This window comes from Monomorium pharaonis, chromosome 4, assembly GCF_013373865.1.
Source record: "Monomorium pharaonis isolate MP-MQ-018 chromosome 4, ASM1337386v2, whole genome shotgun sequence".
NCBI lineage: Eukaryota > Metazoa > Arthropoda > Insecta > Hymenoptera > Formicidae > Monomorium > Monomorium pharaonis.
Genome location: NC_050470.1, coordinates 28,399,331 through 28,424,955, shown reverse-complemented (window position 1 = coordinate 28,424,955; position 25,625 = coordinate 28,399,331). Strand labels below are relative to the sequence as shown.

Sequence of the window (25,625 nt, the reverse complement as noted above, 5' to 3'; positions counted from 1 at the left end):
GGCGTAAATGCCGCACGCGGATCGGCTAGGAGTCACGAGGCTTCGTCCTTCATTTATGAGCGACAAGTCTCGTAGCCGACTGACCGAAAGCTCCGAATTCGGCTGGCCTGGCGCGCCGACAACGACAAGAGGATGCGCCTCGCGCGCTTAATTCAGCAGGGTCGACGAACTCGTATCTCGCAAAGACCACCTCAGCGTGGTCCGCTTCAGATCCGTCTGCGAGGTGCATCGCACAACGTTTTTTCGGTACACTTTGACGCCCCAGTGAAACACGCTCGACTTCTTGCTCGTATTACTCCCGATTCAGATCCCGCTACGGATCGTTCGCCGGTTGACCGCCTCAGGATTCGACGGCGGAGGAAATGGAGTGTTCAAGAAATGTCAGAACGAGCGGGCCGCACGATGAAAAGCACATTGTGGCTTGACATTGTCGTTACTCCGCTATCATCGACAAAATTTCTGTCGTTAACGGAAATTTCTTCAATCAGGAAATTGATGCAGAATAAATAAGAATTGAAAATTTATAATATCGGCGGCGAGTACAGAAGTAAGTCCGGTTTATCGATGTCGATGATCGATTGAATTCGCCACTCGGGTTCATGGACCTCGAAGATCCGACATGCTGAATTTAGAAGATGTCATGTACGATAGCCGGTGGCCAGACATCTTATCGATCTATCTTATAAATAAGATTTTGCGATAGGGATAGATTTAATTTAGCTTTTATCTCTAACACCACTTTCATCTTGTTCTTACGGCGGCAGGTTTACAGACGAGGTGAACGACCTGAATTGGGTGAAATAAATTAAAGAGAGAGAAAGAGAGAGAGAGAGAGAGAAAGGGCGCGAGGGAGAGAGGAAAAGAGGAAAGGAAAAGACTGAAGTGGGGATCACAGCTGCAATATTGACTAATCGATCAACATGAATCAATGTGAATCGAGTTCAAAGACTTTAGGAACCTCACGAAATGATAATTGCTGGTTCAAATATGTAATGAATGGGATCAACGAGTGACGAGTTAATGAGGTCAAAAATCAACAATCAATGATTGATTAAATCAGCCTGTTGAACATTCCGCTTTCTTTTAAGAACAGCATTTCTGGATTTTCTTTTTTTAATATTCATTTGTAAATTAATCCGTTAACATCATAATTGTTTGACTTATTATTTTTTATTATTGAAAGAAAAGATATTTATATACGAATATCTCACAGTACATAATTTTCATTTATAACTAATTGTTTCGCTATGAGACCAAAATTGTATATATTTTATATGGTAAAAAGTTTTCTTTATAACATTATGTTCGATTTTTCATCAAGTTTCATATTTATGTAAATGATAAATCCACTGACAAATTAAAACTGCACTTATTATCAACATTTAATTAATTTAGGATTTAATACACAAGAAGAAGAGTTTTGTTATAGTATTAAAAAATGTTGTTAGAGATACAAATCTAATAATAATTTTTGTTACTCTAATTATAATATAAGAAGTTCAAGCTAGTTGCTAAAAAATCCAAATTTATTGTAGCATTATTGATCACGTTTGGACGTTTTACATTATTATTTTCATAGTCTAACAAAAATACATAAAAATAATAAAATAGATAAATATAATAAAAAACAAAAATATTTTTTAATTTCTATGTAGCTAAATTTTTAAATATTTTAGTAAAACCGTATATGTATGATATGTATAATTACGAAATAATATACAAGTAACTTTATGTCCTATAATATTTCTTTTACATCTTAAGTAGGTATTTTTTATAATTTCTTGTGTCTTAATTCTTTTCTAAATCCAATGACAGGTTCAAAAATCGATGACCGATTAAAAAGTGGACAAATAATGATAATGATTCTTCGCGGGCGACAAAGCAAAGAGGACATTGTGGATCGAAATATCGGACATGACATTTCTTTTATGATAGTGGACACGACATTTTTCTTATGATAGCAGCCCGATATTCATATCTTCCATGCACTTTAGACCAAATATGAATTAAGCGTGAAAACGATATTGAATGATATTTTCTAAAAATTTGAATATCAAAATTTTATTCTTTATAATAAAAGAATTATAATAATTATAGTTTTTTAACATTTGCTTTAACTATATTGTTTGAAATAATTGTCAATTAGAAATGTAGGAGATATCTTCATGTATAAATAGAATAACTATACAGATTTATCTGCGCGCGCGCGTGTGTGTGTGTGTGTAAATGCGATTTTATGTACAAAAACAACTATTGCATATATTAGATTAAATATACATAAGCAGACATTACAGATAAGAGTTTCATTATGTAATATCAAGACAAACAGAATGTTTCATCAGCAAATTTGGAATTACAATATTGTTAATGTTTAAGTGATGATGAAAAGAAAGTATCAATAAAAGAATATATTAATTATCGATTCAATTTATTCTTCTATCTATAATGCATTTTCATTATTTGCACAAGAAAATCACAATCTCATTTTTTAATTCATGTCCTCTAATTTTATTGTTTCAATCAATCTAATATATGGCAATAAAAAAATCGCATTACCACATTACAATTGTTCTCCTATTTTCCTGTTATTATATTCGTCCTCAGATTTCTTTAAAGTGGAGGTGTTTGATTTTGAGACAGTTATATTACACAGTTCATACATCTGAGGGGATCGGCAATATTCGATCGAACATGATGGAGCAATATGTTTATGCGTTGCATTACGCAAAAAATCAATATGGTTCCGACTTGACTAGTAAATTTCTTTGAGAATACACAAATAAATATCGTATTTACATAGTTATATATAAAGATTTCGCATGATTCTTTTATTTGATGTAAAAATTTTAAAGATTTTTCATTGCAATATAAATATAATTTTAATTGCTCTAAATGTATAAATTTTTAGATAATATAATATTATTAAATAATAAATTATACGAATAATTATTACCTGATAATAATTTCAAGTGTATCATATAATCAAATCAATCAAGAATTAGATCAACGCATATTGACTCTCAAGCTCGGAAGCAGGAGTTGTAGATATCTCGAAATTCATTTAAGTTTTATTTCAAATGCATAGTAATTATCTCATATTTTTATGGTATTCTGATATAATAATTTCTTTCTCTCTCTCTCTCTCTCCCTCTCCTTCTGACATCACAAATATTCGTATCATTGTTTCACTAAAGTGAAGCAAATAAGAATTACAATAGGCTTCATAGTTTAGAATTTGCAGCTCGAAAACTGGAAATGGCAGATTGCACGAAAAAGAAAATAACATGACGAGGGACGTTCTGAAAACAGGAAAACTTATCGTGATACGACTCGGTAATACGCCCGGAACACGCGTCCGAGTCACGTGCGCGGCGCGAAAAACGCGAATGGCGCGCGGGCAGCTTAGGGGCGCGTCGCTTGCGTGAACGTACGGTGGCAGCGAAAGGCGTCGTAGAAAGACTGGCGTCGGTACAGCTGAACTAGGCAGGGGGCAATGCACCTGCGACAATAACAACAACAACAACGCGACGGGGAGCCGCGCGACGATCATGCCATTCAGACCGCGATCGTCGATGTACTTGCGCGCTCTCCTCCCTGTCTCTTTTCCCCCCATATAAAGCCACCAGAGTTTCCCGCGATGGATCGTTTGCATCACGCCGGATTCCTAACGAATCTGGGACGCGCATTTATGTCGCGCGAATAATGACACGAGATTGCGAGGGAAACCAGGGGTACATCGAACTGGTAATGATCACACGGACGAGCCGCCTTGCGAAGCGCCCGTCTTGTCACCCATTGTGCTGCGATCGTATTTTGAATATTACGTAATACGACGTTGTTTTAGAGAAAGTTCTCTCGTGGAATGTTATTAATCAGTGAACAATTGAGATACTCATATTGTAGAGTTATGTCGGGTCGTAAGGAACCGCGAAGTCTTGTTTTCTCTTCGGTATTCTTACAATTAGTTACCCAGCAATCTCTCGTTGTTAACAAACTGGTTAATCACTTAATCGTAATCTAGTCTTTTCGCGTCTTGATAATATGGAGTAGGTTAACGGGTGTAAATGACTGGTACACGTATCGATTTATACTTTATTAGCGAATGTTAAAGTTAGCGCGCTCGTATTATTTCTTTCTATAGACCGCGCGTACTCGTTACCACGTGTAATGATCAAGAGTACCGTAATATCCGTTATACACGGCAATGCACCGACTCTTGACTTCCCCGACCACAATTTGGAACCAATCATAAACGAAGAGCATTTGGAAATACGTGCTGCAGTTTGAAGTGTGCCATTCGTATACAAATTGATAAACAAAGTCAAAATAAAGATCGAAGAAAGATTTACACAATATTTTATTAATAAAAACATATCGTAAAATACGCGCGATTTATATCTACCTGCAACTATTTTTTAACATACTTGAGATATTTAATGAAACATTAATTAATGCTAATACATTTTTTATTATCTATCACGATTTAATTTCCACCAGATTTCACTTATGGAGAAACCCTATGTTTATCCCATTCCCACGTATTTTTGGTCAATATCCTTTGCGTCATAAATTAAAACATTACAACGAAAATAATTAATGATAGAAAATATCAAATAGGATATTTGGATTGAATAAGACACAGTAATTTTTATTTCTCAAAAACTACATTTCTGAAAGTTTAAAAAAATAAAATAAATTACGTAGGCCTTATTCAATCCGGACATCTGGTTAAAACTCTGATTTATTACTAAAAGAATTTCAATGCGCTCTTAAACTTCCTCTTTATATATGCGCGCGTAACGAATGAAAGAAAAAGAAGGATCTCTTATACGCGTTTCGCTGTAATAAGGCAAGTTGAATCGGCAAGCGGTCAATGCTCGACTGACCTCAACAACAGTAAAAGTGACAAACGCTTGGCTCCATTCGTCGAAGCCAGCCGACAACTCGATTCCTCGATTCTTCGATCCCCTCCGTTTATTCTCAGCTATCTTGCGTGCCAAACGGCACTCGATGCACCATGCACCGCCCTCCTTACTGGATTTCATTCATTTTATTTCTCATCTTGAACCCATCAAGTCTCAATTTACTCTAATGATTAATAATTAGTAATTGTACAATTAATTTCGAACATTTGGCAACAGAAGGGCGAATGAATCAAAAGATTGTGTACATTTCTATAATTGAGATCATAAGTACCAGGCGTTTCCAATTAAGGGTATATTCTCGCTTTTGAGTTTCAAAAAATCTATTATTAATTTTGATATTTTAAAATAATTTAAAACTTGAAAAAGGAACAAGTTAAAAAGACAAGTTAAAAAACTTACAAAAGTTTCTATTAATATATAAACTATATGCAAAACTTTAAAGTATTTTTCTCGAAGTAACTAATTAGTTAATTAATTAATTAATAAAGGATTTTATGTATCGCGCAAAGTATGTAAATAAAAATAAACACGATGAAACACTTCACTATATACAAAACCATATTCCCAGAATACAGCTTTGGGATATCAAAATAGGGCCCGTTTTTTATCAACGTAGATTAACTTTAATTTCGGTTTAACTTACTCTTTATCTTTTTCTAATTTTTCAAACTAGATAACAAGTAAGTTAAAATCGAGATTAAAATTAATCTACATTGGTAGAAACGGGCCAGATTTATTAATCAAGCCCTGACTTGCACGTACGTTATTTCTTCGTGCAGGACCTAATGGGATTTTGCCTCGAAAGGGACAGAAATAGAGAACAACTATCTAAGACCTTTACAGGACCTCTTAAAGTTTCACCGGGATGCCGTCTGCATTCTGTCGTTCAGCAAATGAACTTACTGCCGCGTTATGTCGCATTATTGTTGCGCGAGAACTGGGAACTTAAAAATAACTGCATTTGTATCCAATAATGAACGGTCTCCGAGAAGATAAATATTCAGCCATATTACGACTGGTAGAAGAACGCGCGCCATGACGACGAGGCCGCGTTGCAAAACTGGAACAGGAAAACCCGACGTGGAAAATTGTCGTAAGAGCGACGGGACGAGCGCGGTGCAGTACTATAAAGAGACAACGGGCTTGAGAGTTGCAAGCACGCGCGGGCGCGGGGTGATTGGCAGAGATTGGCGTCGCAACGAGATCGAAATGTCAACGAGAGTCTTGCGAACAGGAAACCTCGTACGTATCTCTCGAGGAAACGCTCTTGTGTCTCTTTTGTCAGGGGCGCATCCACCCTCTCGCCAGCTAAGTCTTCATAACACTCGGTCCGCCCTTTACTTCGTTAAAATTACAAGAGAGAGAACGTGGACAAGAGCAATTCTCTACAAGCTACAAAACAGTAGACGGTCTGACCTCAAATGCTTTTAGAGAGGAAACACTCTTTCTACGTATCTTGCACCCTACATGTCCAATTCTAAGATTTCATACTAATTTAAAAATATACTAAAATAAAAACATACTAAAAAAAAATACAATATTTCATACTAAGATATGTTTAATTATTTATTAATTAAAAGTTCTTGTTAATATATTTATTGATAACAGATAAACAGTTCTAACGATCATAGTTCTGATGATCAAATGATAAAAGAGAAACGCGATAATACGAGCGCCATTTATTTTTACGTCGAATAAAATCAAAGTTTCTCGTAAGTAAACAGTAAGTGACAGTAGAAAAGCGGAATTTTTCTGGCCAAATCAGAGATCGATCGGCGATCTTAGAAGATCGATCCGCTCCTGTGTTGACCAGTTGTTACACACCGATTGATCGGTATGCGACGTACTGCGCACTGGCTCTTACGATCGCACGATCCGAACCTTCGAAAGGACATTGACCCGCAGGTACTGTGTACCAAGTGTTATATGCACACACATGCATTACGCGTGAGTTTGTGACGCAGAAAAGAGGCGGGTCTCGAGCTAATTAATAACATTGCAACTATCTTACAGATTACCAGCGTATTCGGCAATTTGACGACTTGCGGAGAATCTTCTTCACTCCTTCACCGACACTTTCAACTACAATCCGTAAGTTTGTCTGTATTTTTATATGTATTATGTAAAAAAAGATAACATTTTGATACTATTATGAGTCTTTTAATTTTCATCTTTTTTTTAAATTTAAAGTTCAAGAAATCTCTAGAAATTTATAACCGTATTTTTTTTCAAGTTTCTAAAACAAAAAAGTTTAAAACTTTCATGTGTAAAAATTTATCGGACACGAAATACTCATAATGGTACCTTAAAGTTAAATCTAATGCGATTACAAACACATAGCAAGTGACAGTTTTTCTACTGATAGTAAAGTTTCTCGGAAATATTGAAAGAGAGACACTCATTTGGATCTGACACGTATCTCTGACGTGGTTAAACAAGAATTTATTACACTCGTGATATAATTATGCCTGTTAAATTGTTTATCGATACCACGTGCGTCGTTAATTCGTTCTCGATGCCAATTCGGTGATTGACTCGAGAAATGCGAGCGCGATTAGATGATATGCTAATAACGGACGATGCTTATAAAACATCGACGAGGTCTCCGACCTCGATCATTTTACGCAGTTCTCGCGTATTGGCGCAAAACACAGGTCATCTCCCTCGTCGACTGATTTCATCGTCATCGTCTTCCGTCTACTCATTCGCATAATGAGCGGCTCGTTCTACCTCGCCCATCGATTCTTCCGCTCACTTTTCGATCGCGCCGACGATCGTATGACAGCGCGCTAATACGCGAAAAGGATCGCCATCGCGGAAACATGAGACGAATAGGAAGCAAAGCAAACCGCGTTACAGCTGGACAATTGCGTTTCCACATGCGTTCAGCTTAACCCGAGCTTCGATTCGCTGAATCCGGGTTCGGCATTGACACGCGCTTCCATATGAAAAGGAGACGTCGCATGCACGTCAGCTACTTTAAACGTTAGAACTCGATCTGAACGAAACAGTAGCTTCTGCTGTTGAGATTCCATAGCCCCACGATGTTTAATAAAAAGAAATTACTACGTTTGATATTTATATCCGTCGCTTGTGTGAATGCGAAATCAACGTTTCATATAGTTTTAATGCGTTTGGAACAACCGATTGAAGTCTCTTCCTTATTACGCATTCCTTTGTCTTTATTTTTAAAAATCTTATCTTTCAACCACGTTTCTCTTTTTTGCTTTTTTTAATCTTATCTTTTGATTACGTTTCTCTTTTTTAATCTTTAAAAAAAAATCTTATCTTTTGATTACGTTTCTCTTTTTTTTTTGCTTTTTTAAAGTCTTATCTTTTGATCAAGTTTCTCTTTTTTAATTCTCTTTTCTGTTTCAAATTACCTCCACAATTCGACCATGAACTCGATGAATGACCGATATAGACTTAACAATGAGTTCAATTAAAATTATTTTTAAATTTCAAAAGATTATTCTCTAAATCGCGTTCTTTCTCTCTCTCTCCCCCCCCCTCTCTCACTATTAAATATTAAATATAGTCTTGGTTTTGTGTAATTATTTAATTGTTTCTGATATAACAGAAGTGATATTCGAGTATTATTTTATAAACAATGTAAAAATATGTATTATTTGTTAAGATATGTAAATTTATTTATTGTCTTGTTTTGTTATAGTTGTTACTTTTATTATATTTGTTATAACATAAGTGCGTTTAAGTTTTCAATCTGTATTTCACGTTTTCGTGAAATTCTTAAGAAATTTTCTAATATTTTTATATAAAAAATAAATTTTTATGTTTAGAGAAATCAGAAAACTACAAAAATGTCGAATAACATTCGAAGATTAAACGCACTTATTGTAACCTAATGACGTTAAATAAAATTGAAAAAGATTACATATAACGTATGATTATTATAAGTATATCATAAAATGTCGTAAAATGTTTCTTACATACTCACACACACACACAAACTTACATAATATAAAATTGTAAAATATCTGCATATACAATACATTACAATGATTCATCCTTATTAGCGTCATAAGTTAAAATCGCGGACCAAGCGACTGCGTCTTAATTTATGAAAGAACGGCAACGTTTGCAGTGATTCATTAATCGTGTCATCCTTTGACGCATCGTAATTACGCACAATGTTGTAACTTGACGAAGCATCGGATGTTCCGCGTAATTCGCCGTCAAGTTCCATCTACGAAATACGAGCTAAGCATTCATGACGGGCCGATCCTAGTTGCGTCACCAGCCAACAGATATAGAATCACTGTCACTCTCGATGTAAACGGTAGTAAACACAGGTCATAGCCCTCTTCCTCTCTCTTAACACCTCTCCCACCTGTCCCTTCCATCTCTCACTGTTTCTCACGTCGTTTCTCTCGCCTCTCCATCCGAGATCACTTTCGTTGTCGGGAACGGAACAACATAGTCCATTACGACGTCTTATCAGTTTCCAGGAATCGCGGTCACAGATATAAAATCGCTGTCACTCTCGGTATAAATGATAGTAAACACAGGTCGTAGCCCTCTTCCTCTCGCTCAACGCCTCTACCACCCCCTTCACTTCCATCTCTCTTTCTCTGTTTTTCATATTGTTTTTTAAAGTTCATTACGTCTTATTAGTTTCTAAAAAACGCGGCGATTCATAGGTAATAAATCATATGCGAGGATCCTCGATTCTTGAATGAATTTCAATTCGCTGCGTCATTATATTATAGGCAACATTAGCGAATTTTTGCACGAGCAAATGTTTCGAGGAAAAAAAATGCAACGCACGAGTAAAAGTAACGAAAGTTGCGATTTGAGTACATGAAAACTGATGTTAACAAAAATCGATGTAAGCTGAAATGAAATAGAATCAGATTCGTAAAATACTACATTTTTTTAATTTTTAAGTTAATTTTCCTTATTGTTGTTACGACAATGATAACTGATTAAATAATATTTACGACAATTAGATATTATCAGATTCAATGCAATAATTATGATGAATTCTACGAAAAGCGAAGAAATTCATATTCGCACGTGAAGCGATTGATCGGGCGATCTAGCGCGAAAGATCATCGCGATACATTCGCGAGCTCGCATTCTATTTCATCCTTATCGCGACAATAACGATACACAACAAAAACTTCGTTCCGTACGGATAAATTACATGCGGCGGGTGGTGCGTTACGAAGATTAGCGACCATTAAGGTGACGAGAGCGGCAAAAGTGAGCGGAGAACTTTGTTTTCTTCGTCCACACGTGCAGAAACGTACGAGCGCGCGGGGACTCTACATATTTATGTGTGCGATTTTTCTTCCGATCCGTTGCGTGATTGATTTTCGCATACGTTTATACGCACGGCTCGCAGAATGAAGCCAATGAAACGAACGCAAAAGAATGGGAAACTGTCCGTGGCGTTGTATAATCTCAGGGACACGTTTGATTTGCTTCGCTGTTTCTTTTGTAGATGATAATGCTGCGCATATGAGATTAGAATTGTCCTACGGGGTACTGGAAGTAATGCGGTTAGGTTGCAAAATAATATTTACGAGTGTTATTTCTTCTATATAAAATCTATACTCTTATGTCTCTAGTTTTCTCAAGAATGTGTAGTGCCCGTATAATCCATGCAAAAGTTTGAAATTATAACAAACGAAACAAAGTTGTGGGAATAACAAATGTTTATTTACAGAGCATTTAATGCTGCGCGCGCACAGCAATAAAATTTTATATAAATTAACATACTTTTCCAAAAAATTGATTATTTTTAAATTAAAGTGTTATAACAATGAAAAATAATAGTAAAGACAATAAATAAACGGTATTATAAAAATGTATTAAATAAAAATATAATATTAGTCATATAATTGTTTCATATGTCTATAGTTTTAGTATTAATTTTTACACAAAAAATATTAAAAATCATTTTCTAATTTTAATCTTTTTGGAGGAATTATACGGATGATATATATTTTTAAAAAAAAGTTATAATAAAAATGAGAAAAAATTTGGAATATATTAAGACCAAGCGTGTCTAACGTTAAGGTATTAAAAATTAAATAGAAAGGTACAAGAAATTTTGTGTGCGTATGTGTATCTAAAATCATTGGTTCGACTGATTGCATGACTCAATGATATGTTTTTCGAAACGATGACCACCTGAACTTGCATAATAACCGAAACGCTTTTGAAAACTATGTATTATAAATACACTTTCTAACATTAATAAATGTAATTATACCTTCGAGGCATTTCCAAGTAAATTCCTTTCATGGAAATGACGCTCCGTGTCGAAATCTTTTGAACATACATACTGCCGCCATCCAACTAGCCAAGTTGTGGCTTTCTTTTATAATATTTATTTTATAAGTTTATAAATTTATTTTTTGCATTATACCCTAATAGGAGAACCGTGTTTTGTTTGCAGAATAGCATTTAATTCGTTTCACTTTGCCCATATACAATACGACAGAGAAATTTCAACAATTTCCCGATTGTCATCCTGTATATGCGCGCATGTGTTGATTCTTCCAATATTATTCGACTTAGCAAAATTATAAATAGGATTTCAATCTGAAAATTCTAATGTAGATTTTTGAGCGAGCTTTAAGCACATCGAATCTAATGCACCAAGCGACACCCGTTTTCCGAGGTGGTGGTCACGAGGACTTACCCGTGCAGCCGATCGTGCCGGCACGTTTGCGCCACGTGGGTCGTGGCAATTGGAATGGACGGTGATCCCGCGTTCGTAAATGAAATATATTTTACATGCCGATCTTTGATCCGATCTCCACGAGCGCGTTCACGTTTTTCTGTTGCGGGACGTTAACTCGCGTGTGTTTCGAGGGCAGTGAACGCGGAAAACGTAGCGCGTAATACTACGTAAGTAACGCGCGCGCCGAGGCCGTGCCGTGCGCCTGCCACAGCCGAGTTAGCCATAAGCAATTCGGCTGATTGTGAGAAACGTTATAAATCCGATCTGGTCTATCGTAATTGCAACCGCGTGGAAAGTAAACAAGAATTAGAAATGCCGAAACTCACGTTGCAATCATGGAGCAATCGAGAGCGACGTATAAGTGAATGGTTCAACTTCCCATATCACGAGTTTATAGTAATTTACAGGAAAAGGAACGACGTATATAAATATATTTTTTTTTAATTGAAAGAGAAAGAAAGATTATATAGTATTCCATTAGATAGCATTCAAATCGATACCTTTGATTGTTAAAACAAATAAAGATGAATCAATAAGTAAATAAGAATTAGAGTCTATTTAAGTTTAAAAAATATAATTAATCGCCGTAATCCATCTTTCTATTTTCAGATACCCTTTTCAAAACTTCAATTCTTATTTGCTTATTAATTCATCTTTATTTTATATGAATTACTATAAATTCGTAGAGAAATACACATAGAAATTATAAGCACTACATTGCTCCTGATTGTTCGATAATTGCAATGTGAGTATTGACATTTCTAATTTTTAAAAATACAGTTTAAAAAGTCTTTAATAGAGTTAAAAGTTTATAAATTAAGTGGGCCTTTTCAGTTCTTTTTTTAGACCAGGTATCTTATTTCAAATTTAGTTCACATTTCTCCTGCGATATCTAATATTTCGGAAATGGCATTTGCTGACAGATATTAAAATATAGCTGTACATTTCTTTCTTTGAAACAAGCCAAATATGGAAATAAAATTAAAATTACACACACACAAATTAACTTAAAAAAAATAAACATAAATTATTTTGTTAACGTATAAATATTTAAATTTGTTTTAGTTTTACTGTTTTGTTTAGTTTGTTAAATTAAAACTTGTTTATGTAAGATTAGGGTAAAAACTACATATCTACAAAATCGATATAGTTTGATTAATAGGTGCTTCAATATGTTCAGCTAAATCTTCTTATCAGATATGTAAGTAAATTGTTTGTTTATCTGTTTGTCTATTACTATCAGCATCAATAAACATTTTTTACAACCCAATAAAACCAATAAAAGTTACAGAGGTCAGATAATGCACGAGTTATATTGTGCAACTAAGTAGACACAAATGATGATAACGGACTTGATAATTACAGGAAATGTGATATATACTTTAATAATTATATAAATTGTATCAAACTTTCGTTTTTATGTAAGACATTTATCGGTTATGTTAATGTTTTTGTCAATATATACATCTGTTTATGTGTTGCTTGAAATCTCTTAAAATTGCAGTATTTAAAAGACGAGATAAATGCATTCGAGCGTTGGAGAGAAAGAGAGAAAAAGCGAAGATTCTAAATGCAAGTAACACGAACAAGTCTATTGATAAAAGGATATGTAGACCTTTAACAAAACTAAAATCTAAATGACTTATTTTCATTTAAAAACGACAAACAATTAAAAATATTACAATTACCGCATTGTTTCCACGCATGGTTACCACCAATTGCTTAAAAATGAAAAAATTCGCCAGTATATAACACCCTTCCCATCATAATTGCACTATTTACGTCACATCGGTAGTGCGTGCAACACGCCACACGCGTTTACGAAAAGCGAAAAAAGATACGGAGAATGAACCGATGCAGATAAACAGAGAAAGGTCAGATGGTATTCTGTTTGATAAATCGATCACGATTCGAAGGTCGTCTTACCAAAAGACGTAGTTCTTCACACTTGTGATCGAATCTATGTGTGCGGCATACTTCATTGACACGTGCCAATGATTCTTCTGAAGTCTCCGACGGTATCCGAATGATAATCATTTTAGAGAACTTTAGGAGTAAGATCAGCTTTCTCTCTCTTCCTTGAAAAATAACGCAATACAACGCCATAGTTTATTTAGGCAAGGATCGTCGGAGGATTCCTATGATAACTGGTTGATGATGCAGATATGTAATAAATCAAGAAAAAATGTTGATAACAAAAAATTGGAGTATTGATCTGCATCAATTTTTTTTTATAAATATATATAATAGGATGTTCCATATTTCTCCTACCTACGCATATGATTGGAAAAGTTGAAGAATGCGCTCTCTTGCAATTCTTTTTTAAGATGACGCAATCACTGACTGTGGTTTGCCTGCATCCATGTAGTTTCGGGATACGCAGAATCCAAACGCATGAGCGTAAGTAAGATCTTTTTTCTGAGGTTTTTTAATTTTTCTTTAATATATAAACAGCAATTTTTTATATCGATGAATTGCTTTCTGGTATTTCGAGCTTATTCTATCTTGATTTTGAATGAATAAACATATTAAATTTTAATAATTATAATTTCTTTTCTCCTGAAAAAAGTGTAAGTAAGATACAGTTATCGGAAACAAAATATATGTCTTTGATATTGTTTTTGTTATTATTAATAATTTAAGATTAATTAAAATTCAATAAAATGTACAAAATTAAGAAGTTATACAATTTTTTTCAAAACAATTTAATATTTTCAGGATTTACAACAATGCTTCTGTGAATAAACTATTTAGACAATCTTAGCCAAGAATCTCATTTGGTTGAATGCAAAGCGCATTGTTTTTTTTTATTTTAAAACTTTAAAAAAATTTTCCTTATGTATTAGACACTATTAAAATTCTAACGAAAATTTTATAGAAATTTTTATATGGGGAGAAAATATTTTATGTAATAACACAAAATTTACTCAAAATCAAAAGTTGTATTTTATAATTAAAAATGAAAATATAAATAAAAAATTTTAGAAGAGATTTGAACCCTACTCTTGAATACGCCTATGCGTATATTCCACGATGACTCATTGATCGTTCTCCAAGGCCGCGGAGATCTTCGTTGCATTCAAGTTCACTATATTCTTATACACACCCGCGAATACACGTTAAATACAATAAAAATGAGGCGCCCGAATGCGACGCTCGTGAAACATATTTAAATAGATACAATTAAAATATTTATTTATATATCAGTAAATATTAGCGAGACCCGAATAATCCTGATCTACATGTACGGACAGTTAATGTGTTAAAAACGATATATACATCTTTTAAATGAGAAAACAATGATTAATGTGCTATGTCAATGAACACTTCAACGAAAATTAAGATGTTATTAAAAATATTCAAAATTGAATGATATTAATTATCTTGTATACTGCTATATACGCGCGAATATTTTGATGCTGATTCGTCCATTTATGTTACACGCGATTAATTAACTTTATATTCTTATAATTATTACTATTCATAATGTTATCTTCATAGGGAAGTTGTGTTTGGTGCTCATGGATATTTTGTTGAATTTTTTCTATCGACTAAAAACCATGACTTTTTAAAATAAACTACTGGACAAAATTAGAGGAACGAAATTTTGAAATAGCGCTAAGTTCGTAAAAGTTGAGCAAAAAATCTGAATTTTTGATATGATATAGCCCGAAGTGCTGACTTGACCCTTGTGAAGTCTCCCCGCAATGAATCCAGTTACGGAGTTACGCGACCCCCTGTCAAAAATAAAAATTGCAAGATTGCAGTTTGAAAGATACAAGGTAATCTGATGCAGAAAACGTCCCGGAAACCTAACACAAAGAGAGGCTGGAGAGAGAACAACGATTTTTTGTTGGTCTCGAATGCATAACCTGAAGCGATCACTGGGTAGTTTGGCGCAACCATGACTCACTGTTTTCAGTGTCCGATCAAAGGGGTGGCAGGTAGAAGTTGAAAGGGGTAAGTTTCGTGCGTGGTCAGGAAGGAATGCCAGAGATCCCGAGTGCGGTTTGGTCCATTTCTGAATTTTTCTAAATCATATAAAAGATTCAGATTTCTTGCTCAACTTTTATGAATTTGACGCTATTTCAAACTTTGATTCCTCTAATTCTGTCCAGTAGTTTATTATAAAACTGTTCAAAATAAATTGAAATTATTGCCTAGAAATAAAAAAAGTAATCACAATAGAAATCTAAAAATTATTGAATAATTCTAATTGAAATCTATTTCATAAAAAATTTACACAAACTTCTATGTCCTAGATAGATTTCATGCTTGCGAACAAAGAGAAGTCCAAGTGTTTCCCAACCTTTTTCTTCAAACTTTCCTTTTATTCTTGATTTCTTTTTGGAATCTAGCCATCACCTACAATTATTTTTTTTTGTCAACTTCTTAAGCTCAGATGTTTTCTCGCCAAATTTTAGTGATGCATTATATAAAATTGACTTTTTAAAATAAAATTTCAAGACCTTTTCTTTGTAGAATTTTCAAAAGATTTTTTTCGACGATTTCTTTGACTTCAGTCTCATATTTATGAGATCATTCATTAGATTATTCACAATTAAAACTTTAACATAATTTAAATCACGATCTTTCTTTTGCCGGCTTTTTACACATTTGCCCAGGCGTTTTTTTTTCCGCCAAATCGTGATGCATATAAAATTGATTCTTATTCAAATTAGATTTTAAAACTTTTTCTTTGTAGAATTTCAAAAGATTTTTTTCTAACAACTTCTTTGAGTCAATGACTTCTTTCAATTTTATATTCACGTGCATCATTCACAACTGAAAACTGCACCTCAACTTAAACCTAAGGATCCGATTCCTTCATATTCTTTCTTCGCAGACACGAGATCGGAAGTCCATTCATACCGAAGGAATTTTTTAATATGCTAACGCATTCTCCTCGACCCTCCTCTCCCGCTGTCCAGCCGACGTCTGCTACGTCGTCATCCTCCTCCCTTCCTTCTCTCTAACACAAAATTATTCGAACGCGTCGGCATACAATTAGAGTCGTGGAATCGCGTGACGCACATAGGAATCCAATGGGAGACCTCGAGCGCGGCCACCGACACCAGCGATTAGCAAGAAGCTCGTCATCCTGGAACGCCGACGACAGACGCTCCGGGCGCGATGTCGTATCTCCCCCGTGCATATACATACATCGAAAGGGGAAGATCATTAACCCTTCGCGATGCTGAGTATTCTTGAGATGGAAAAGACACCTGCGTTATCGCTTCCGATAAGACGTCGTGCGTCCGTCGGCCGCCCCACGTGATAATCGCGCGCGGAAGTCACGAGGATTTCAATTACAGGTATCATGTGTTTAATCCTAAACTCGGCAAAACTGTAGCAGATTCATAATCTCATTATATCAAAGACACACGGAGAGAAAACGGAAATCTATCCTTTTATGAAATGTAACGCAGAGCAGTATTATATTTTTATAAGAGTGATAAATATTGTTTTAAACATCACCATCGTTTATTTGCCACAACGATATAATTTAAGAATTGTCATTTTTTTAGTTGCCAGAAAAAATTCTGTTAAGAATTTTTAATGCAGTAAACTTTAAGAACTACATAATGATATTTTTATTCTTCTACAATCAGCAGATCAAATCATCAAAACCGCACTTTAAAATGTTAATATCTGAGAAAAATCTTCATATCATCATGAAATAGATCAAATTATATCAAAGCAGATTTTATTTATTTCACAAGCCAATTGATAAATTAGATCTGCTCTAATACAATTTAATTTTTTATATAAAGATTTTTTCCAGGTAATTCAAAGCACTCTAACTTAGCAACTTTATTTTTTAGTCATATCATTGTTGCAACAAATAAACGATATTTTGAATTCTATTCAGAAAAAGTACTTCTAAAGTAATAATCGCAATAATAAATTAATAATACAAAAAAAGACATAAATATATTATTTATATAAATCCGAGGTAAAAAACAAATTGTGTGTATGTGGATAATTTTAAAAATAGAATAAAATCAATAAAAAATATGTACTTACAAAATAAAATACATTTAAAAAAAATCATGCTTGAATGATTTTTGATACTGATATATTAATTTATGTATGCTAAAATTTATCTGTTAAATCCATTAATTATAAAATACGACAGTAATATAATTCATTTATTAATACATTAATACGTCAAGTATTTACATGTATAATAAAATTCTTTTCTTAAATCTCATTTTTTTCATCTGCAGAGAAGTCGATCAATAATAATGCACTTGGCGTAGCCAAATTGATAACATCCAAATTGCGTTTTATGAACGCAGACACGCGTGAAAATTCGTAAGCCTTACGCAAGCGCGTTGCCAAAGAGAGATCGAAAAGCTGTTTCACTTGTTAGAGTAAGTCGTGGTCACTTGGGCATTTTAATCATATGTATCTGGGTATTAGGGCAATGTTCGTACGGTAACCTTGGGCTCATTTACTTCTGCCACCCGCGATCTTTGTCCTGTCTTCTATACTTTTACAAATCCTCCTCGATAAACCTGTAATATTCTAAAGTCTGTTTGGGAATAAAATCTTACACAATACTCTATTCATTCTGTCTTTTTTTGTTTCTCAAATAATCTTTTTTTGTCTTGTTATTTACAATCATTTCTTTTTTGTTACCTCATATAATTAAACATTTAAGATAACATAAATCTTTTATCTTAATTAACATAGCACATTTAACTTTTAGTACGCTTTACTGTAAGTAATATGTGTAAAAATGATATAATTTATAGTAAAAATAAATAAAATTTTTTTGGTTATAAAAATTATTACATACAATATATATTTTTATAAACCTAACTTTATTCGTAAATTTAATATTACAAATTATTTAATTATTATTAAAAAGTTTAATTGCATTTATAAGTTAATGTTTATTGTAAACTTTTTATTCTTATGTATGTTAATATACATCTTTAATAGACAGGCGATAATTAATGATATCTTTGTAAATTATATGTTGCGTGTTATAATGTGTGTAAGAATTTTATTTCATTTTCTTGGGTGTCAGCCAACATATAAACTATTTTAGGTCAACTAACAAACTCAAGCGGGAGTATCCTATGTAAGGAAACTTCGACAAAAGCGACGATTGCGATAAAAAGAAATAAGAAAGAAGAAAACTTGGATCATGCAATGAACACAATCTGTGTTTCGGTGCCAAGGTCTCGTTTATGGTTCCCGCCAAAATATTGGTGCGTCACGCACCTTATGTTAATGCAGGTCAGGTTTTGCGAGTGCAATCCATGTCTTTGGCTGATATTTCATGTGTCATATCCATGGGCGTACCCAGAAGATTTTAGTCAAGGGGAAACTAAAATTTATCTTCATACTAAATGGATTAAAATGCTTATATTAAAGCCAGTTTTTGACGATCTTCGGCGAACTTTCTTAATTATACTCCTTCTTCAAGCTTCTTTTTTTAACTCGAGTACATTTTTCTATGTACACTTAATATACATAGTCGATATAATACATAGGAAACGTGGATATTCCTCTACTTTGTGATCAATAAGAAAAGCGCGACTAAATAGTAAAAATCAAGTAAAATAAAAAATAAAAAGAACTGTGTTATTTGTGTACGTTGCTGTGGAAAGCAATATACTTGTATTTTATTCTATCTCTCTGATTCAGTGGTGCAATTATCTTTTTTCTCTTTTATCGTTAACTATTTTCCGTCTCCTACATCAATCCATTTTCGGCTTTCACGCTTTCCACTCGATCTGTCTTTTCTATGTCTATTGTCACATAGCGATAGTGAATAACACGTAAAGTCTCATAGTGCATCCAATCATATTCACTATTCAGTCTTTCAAAATCACAATTTAACTTTCCAAGTTGAAAGAGAAAAAAAAAATAAATCGCGAGTATCGATATCAATAGTAATGACGGAAACAAAAAACAAGACAATGATTTTGGTTACAATTTTCGTGTTAAATTTCTAAAATATCTTCTTCAATAAATTCTTGTACATATATTTTTTGTACAATTAAATCATGGTAAGCAATCATTAATTTAATGCAAAATAAGCATTATTTATGTCTGCAATTAAGTGAAATATTTATTTGACTAATAATTAAGAGACATTTCATACATGTTTGAATAACTTTTAACATTCATTATTCCACTATTATCAACGTAATGAATCAATCAATCGTTATACTGAAGTAATTCGAAGTTATACTGAAATATCTTATTATTAATTTAATTAAATTTAAATAATATGCCATATTTATCTAACCTGTTTTAGTAATGATTGTATTATAAGCATTTAAAAATAATGTAATCATTTTAAATAATTTATTTTTCATCAATTTTTAAACTCATAATAATAGATAATCAATTATGTATGATAATGCTTGGCCGACAGTATTGCTAAAGATTTTACTAAAGATGTTAGAAATAAATTTTTAATTACCATAACCAGCCTCACCAGCTGTGCTCCGGTTGTCCGATGCGACCTAGTCCGCCGGAAAAGTCGTGTTCGCCAATGAAATTCGCCTGCCCCAGTAATTCGCCACGTTACATCTGCATCGTGCCGCCAATTTCTCAAATGCCTCAATGGAAGCCGTGTTGTATTCGTAAATACGGTTTCCTCTGCAACGCTCACGCTCACCCACGAAGATTTCTGCGATTCAATTACAACGATTTGATAGCTCAATACTAAACTTATATCATCATGGGCATGAATAATGTTCTTTTACTCTTGGAAATCTTACTACGTATCGCCTTAATAATCAACGGCAAAGGATTCTTACTTTTTATAAATTTTCGATAAACTATAAAGATTTCCTCTTAGGACAATATTAAAATCAAAATGCAACTACATATTTAATAGTTGAAAATTATGTTCTAACATTGAAAATTGAAAAAATAGAAAAGAGAATATTTAAGCATGTAACAAATAACAGATAATCTATCTGTGTAGTTTAAAAAAGATAAATAGATATTGAAAAAGATTTATTTGCTTTAATTATTGATAGTATATTATTAACTGTATACATTACATTTAACAATTTTTCGTATAGTTATCCATTAGAATACTTTGAAAGTTGAGAAGTAATATTTGAAAAGTTGAAAAGAAAGTTGAAGTTCTATATATTCAAATATATATAGAAACATATTTGTCTTTAATCCCAGACATGATAATATTTATGAAATATTTATAATAATTATTAAACTACTTCATAAATACATATTTATCAAATATTCATTAATATTTTCGTGACCTTAGATTAAAGAACAACATAAAAATTTATTACATTATAAAAATATTTATATATATCACATATAAATATTTTAATAAATGTTATATAAATACCCATTAAATCATTATGATTTGAGATTAAAAAAAATATTTTGCTTTCTTTTTTGTAAAGTTATATGGGTGAACGCACTGGCCTTCAGCTCGTGCATCTACTTCCTGCACTTACGGGCAATAACCGACTCACCGCACTTGTTACGCAATATACTATTATTATATTTAAATCGGAAGGCTTTTTATTACTCATCTTTCCATATAATTTATATTTTATATTATATATAAATAAATATTTAACAAGTGAGCAATATTGAGCAGAAGTATCTCCCACCCAAAATTTTACGTCCTATGCTGATTATTCTTGTTATACCGTCGAATTTTATTTTACACAACGCACATTTTCGGCACGTTTAATCTGCTAATTTATGAGACGACACTATTACTCGAGATTCAAGGACCAACGAGCGATTGATGCTGTATGACTCATTAGGAGCGTTTTTATTTTAGAAATTACTATAGGATTATATCGTTTAATTATCATTAATGATATAATAGAAAATTCAGTATTTAATTATTTATAAAATAAAAATTATAAAATGTTAGAATTTTTATTTAACATATTGATGAATATACATATATATATTGAATGTAGAATATGTATGTTTAAAATATTTATAAATATTATTTATAAATATTGTGTGCTGTGATAGTCTCTATACGACTGTAGAAGAAAAGATAAGTAATGGATGACCATTGTCATCCATCAAAGCAGGCAGCTTCGCAAATTTTCTATTAACACAAAACAGCGACGAAAACCGAAACCACCATTAGTTCTTGAAACGCAATATGCCGCGACGCTGGTCACTCATTTTTTCCTTATCTCTCGCGCATAGTTGACAGTTGGCGAAATATGCCGCTTACCGGACAGACGTGTCGTCTAGCCAGACAGGTATCCGCAAGTATCTGCGGTGCGTGCGTCCGTCGGCTCGCGTCCACTGCCATGGAGCGATGAGACGTGCGTAATGCGTGCCAGACAGCGACGGTAGAGGAAACGGAAACGGCTGATAGGACGTTTATCTTAAAAAATTTGTCCCGCGGAATCGTATTCAAATCGAAACACGAAACGTTCTTTCCTCTCGCAGGTAAGAAATGCGGCACGCATGTGCGTGCGACGGCAGACAAGCGGGTACGCGTGCACGCATTTTGTACATCTGCACGGCCTTGTGCGAGGTCATCAGCATCCGATAAAACGAAATCACCTCACGAGAAGACATTACGCTTTGCTCTTCGCCAATTTTATTAAAATTTTCAGGAATAATAGAGAAGGCTATCTAACGAAAAGCCGTTTTTCTAAATAGGCCTTGAAAGCTAAAATAAACAGTTGTACGCGTACCAAAAGTATCATAAAGATTGCAGAAAGTTTTCAAAAAGTTACCAGTAAAATATGAAATATTAATAAAAATTTTTTTCAATATGTTTCGGATATATGAAATGTCCAGTTTGATGTAATGTCATAAATGTATCTAAAACATTTTTGCAAAGTTGTAAAAACATAGGAAATAAATATTTTTTCTTACATATTTGTAACAATCTGAAATAGACCCTTGAAAAATTTACATTGTGTGTAATGTTTTGTGAAATATTATAGAAATACATAAGTAAAAGTCAATAAATTATTTCTAAAATATTTATAAAAACGAGATTCTTTCTGTAATTTTTCTGAAACATATCTAAAATAGATAAAAATGTTTTTCTTAAGAGAATGCTTATTAGTAGACTTTCTTGTAATAATAAGATAGAAGTTTTGTGAAACCCTAAATATTTAAAATGTTTATGTTCTGTATGTATATGAATAACTGATTATATGAATGTGTCTGTGCGTATGACAAAAAAATTTCTAGAAAATAGTTGGAGCTATCAAAATACCATTTTATCCAAATTGTTAATTATAAAATCTAGATATCCAATTCGGTGCAGAAAGAAGAAATGTTCCTCTCTTTCTCCAACTCTTAATATGTAAAGTATAAGAATTGTGAACTTTTCGCGTGATAAGGTACGAGTGGACATTTCAAAGTTGGTTGGGATATTGAATATAATGTTTCTGAAAACTTTTAATGACACTTGTTTTAGACGTTATCCCATACGACATATCTCTCTGAAATATTTTAAAATATTCCTTAAATATTTCACTGAAAAAAAAATTTTTGACGAAATGCTTCATAAATACTTTTAAATACTTTAATATTATATTTCAATATTAATTGTGAAGATATCGAAAAACTTTTTGAAAGATATGCTGTGTCAAACAAGCACCGAGCGGACATGGCGCTTTGCTTATGTGTATGTGTGAAATGAAATACAGACGAAAATATGAAAATGAGGTTATTGACAAATATTATGCTGCACAGCTTCGCATGTCACTCGCTCGTAGATATAACCAGTAGGTGCCAGTTTGGGCATTCAAGTAATCGGATATTATGTGGATACGCTCAGGAACTTTATACTTCTCGAAGGATCTGCGTGTTCTTAGTGTGAATGAAAGTCCCGATGTGAAGGTTTCCGACGAAATTATCTCTCAAGCTTTTTACACATTATTATGAATGAAATTCAGCAGCACTGAAATATTTATGTCCAGCAATCTACCATTTAGAGTAAAATAGCCCTTTATGTTAATCCAAAAAAATTTCAGCATTTATTTTCTACATTTACATTTATTTTCTATAATTTTTAATTTTTATTAATATTTAAAAATTCATGGCACTTTATTTTATTGCTTAAAATTATTCTATATTCTTGTTAGGTTAAGTTAAATATTTCAACAGTAATGCAATTGCAGAATTTTTTATATACAGTTATAATTTTAAGTGTTTTCGTCAATTCATTTTGTTTTTGTTTTTTCTTCAATTAAAAATTTTCAATTATATATATAGTATAGTTTAGTCGCGTCAAAACAGAAAGGTAATAAATAAAAATTCTGTAAGTCTATAAAATATGATAATATGAACGATAATATAAATTAAAAGAGATTGTATTGTATCTACTTATTACATTTTTTATTGAAAATTCTAATAATAACTTTTTTAACGTTTGCATTGATTATTATACAATAATTGTCTAATTACTATTACATGTAGTAGATCAATATTAAATACAGTATATTAAAATATTTTATATACAGATTTATTTCATTTTTAAGAGATCACACTATTGTGACAAGTTAAAAAATCGATTTTTTGTTCCTTTGATCAATTTTCTTAATTTGACATTTTAGAAATTTTGCTTACTATGCTGTTTGCTTTAATACTTGTCGAAAACTGTTTCTTGCTATAGACCTTTCTTGTTGCGTGCAGATACAACAGAACCCTTGGCTTGTACGGTGGGAGGAAGGGTCTTAGCAGGGCCGCTTTTTGAGACCGCGTGTTCAAAGTGTGCGCCGCACACGGGCGGCACATACAAAGGGTGATGAATTCAACTTAAAGGAGGCGGTAATTGTTCGCTGGCACACGAGCAATACCGATACTTAAGATGAGGTAAACATTTTTTTAACACGTTTAAACTATTCTCTATTTGTACAGATTAAAAGTCTTTTTGATTTTGAAAAAAAAAAACTATCAAAATTTCGCATTTTGGAATCACGAAAATATGATTCACAAAACACAGGCCTGTTTTCTAAAGCTAACAAACCTCGAAGGCAACAACCCCGAAGGCAACAACCCCGAGAACGTTGAACTATCTTTCACATCTGCTATGTGGATCTGATGAAAATATTTCGAGTACTAGTGGGACAACAAGAAGGGTCTAACATTTTAACACTAAATGACCTGCTCTAAAAGTCGAAATTTCTGTGTGGAGTATAATGAACCGTACCCCCCGTAGAGTACAATAACAAAAAACATTCACTGCCACATTCTATATTGGACGGTGCAATGATGGTGAAACGTTATTTATAGTGTAAGTTTAAATAATAAACTCTTATCTTTACAATATATATTTTAAGTAATTTTTATTCTTAATATATATTTATAATTTATATCATTCTTTTTGCATTTTTGAAATTCGAGTTTTAGTTCAATTCACGAAATCCTTGGCCACTAAATCACGCGGAAAATCTATTAACATTTGTTAAATCGATACAGCTGTAGCCTTGAGCAGTTGTAAAAACATTCAGTATGTACGCCAATCAGATTTCTTTCGTCGTATATATTATTCGTCCGTCATATATCGACAGCTATCGATGGATATTGACATACCGGATATAAGCTCGAGCAACCGCTCATTCCTGACATTTCGTGAGAGTTTAACATCAGCAAATAAAAAAGAAAAAAAGAAACAAGTGTAAAATTATATCATTTACTCGAGTTCTTAGATTACAAATATTCTTTACCTTATTATATTTTCGAAATGCATGTGTGTGTGTGTGTATTTTACAAAAACTCATTTTTCTAAATTTTTTTTTTAAGAAAGAAAAATTTAAATGTACAAAAATTATAAAAGAAATCTAAAAAAACTGCAGTACTGCTGTTATAAAATATAATATATTAAATAGAGAAAAAGAAAAAGAAAGAGAGAGAGAGAGAGATTAACATATTAATATAAAATTAATATCCATTCCTTCAATGTAGGTTAACCTTAATCTCGATTTACAATTTACTCTTTACTTTTCCTAATTATAAGAATTAGTTCTAAATTAATCTAC

The 25,625-nt window shown here is 32.9% G+C and overlaps 2 protein-coding genes across 8 annotated transcripts in view; one reads left to right on the top strand and one right to left on the bottom strand.

The window, feature by feature from the left end:
* LOC118644049 (cytochrome P450 18a1-like) overlaps positions 1-20,182 on the bottom strand; it is a 44,370-nt gene extending 24,188 nt beyond the window's left edge. The window contains exon 1 of one of the 3 annotated variants that reach the window (XM_036285296.1): positions 20,102-20,182. The gene's annotated coding sequence lies outside the window, so the exon portion shown is untranslated. Of the gene's footprint in view, positions 1-20,086 lie in introns of all 3 variants that reach the window. The other 2 variants (XM_036285295.1, XM_028189047.2) reach the window with 2 other exon arrangements.
* LOC114253723 overlaps positions 1-25,625 on the top strand; it is a 36,552-nt gene that overhangs the window by 9,478 nt on the left and 1,449 nt on the right. The window contains exons 1-4 of one of the 5 annotated variants that reach the window (XM_028189049.2): positions 2,854-6,830; positions 6,939-7,016; positions 13,968-14,040; positions 14,359-15,783. In XM_028189049.2, coding sequence (XP_028044850.1) covers positions 6,762-6,830; positions 6,939-7,016; positions 13,968-14,040; positions 14,359-14,381 — 243 coding nt within the window. In that variant the 5' untranslated portion in view covers positions 2,854-6,761 and the 3' untranslated portion in view covers positions 14,382-15,783. Of the gene's footprint in view, positions 1-2,853; positions 6,831-6,938; positions 7,017-7,553; positions 8,152-13,967; positions 14,041-14,358; positions 15,784-24,279; positions 25,395-25,625 lie in introns of those variants that run through there. The other 4 variants (XR_003625339.2, XR_003625338.2, XR_003625337.2 and 1 more) reach the window with 4 other exon arrangements.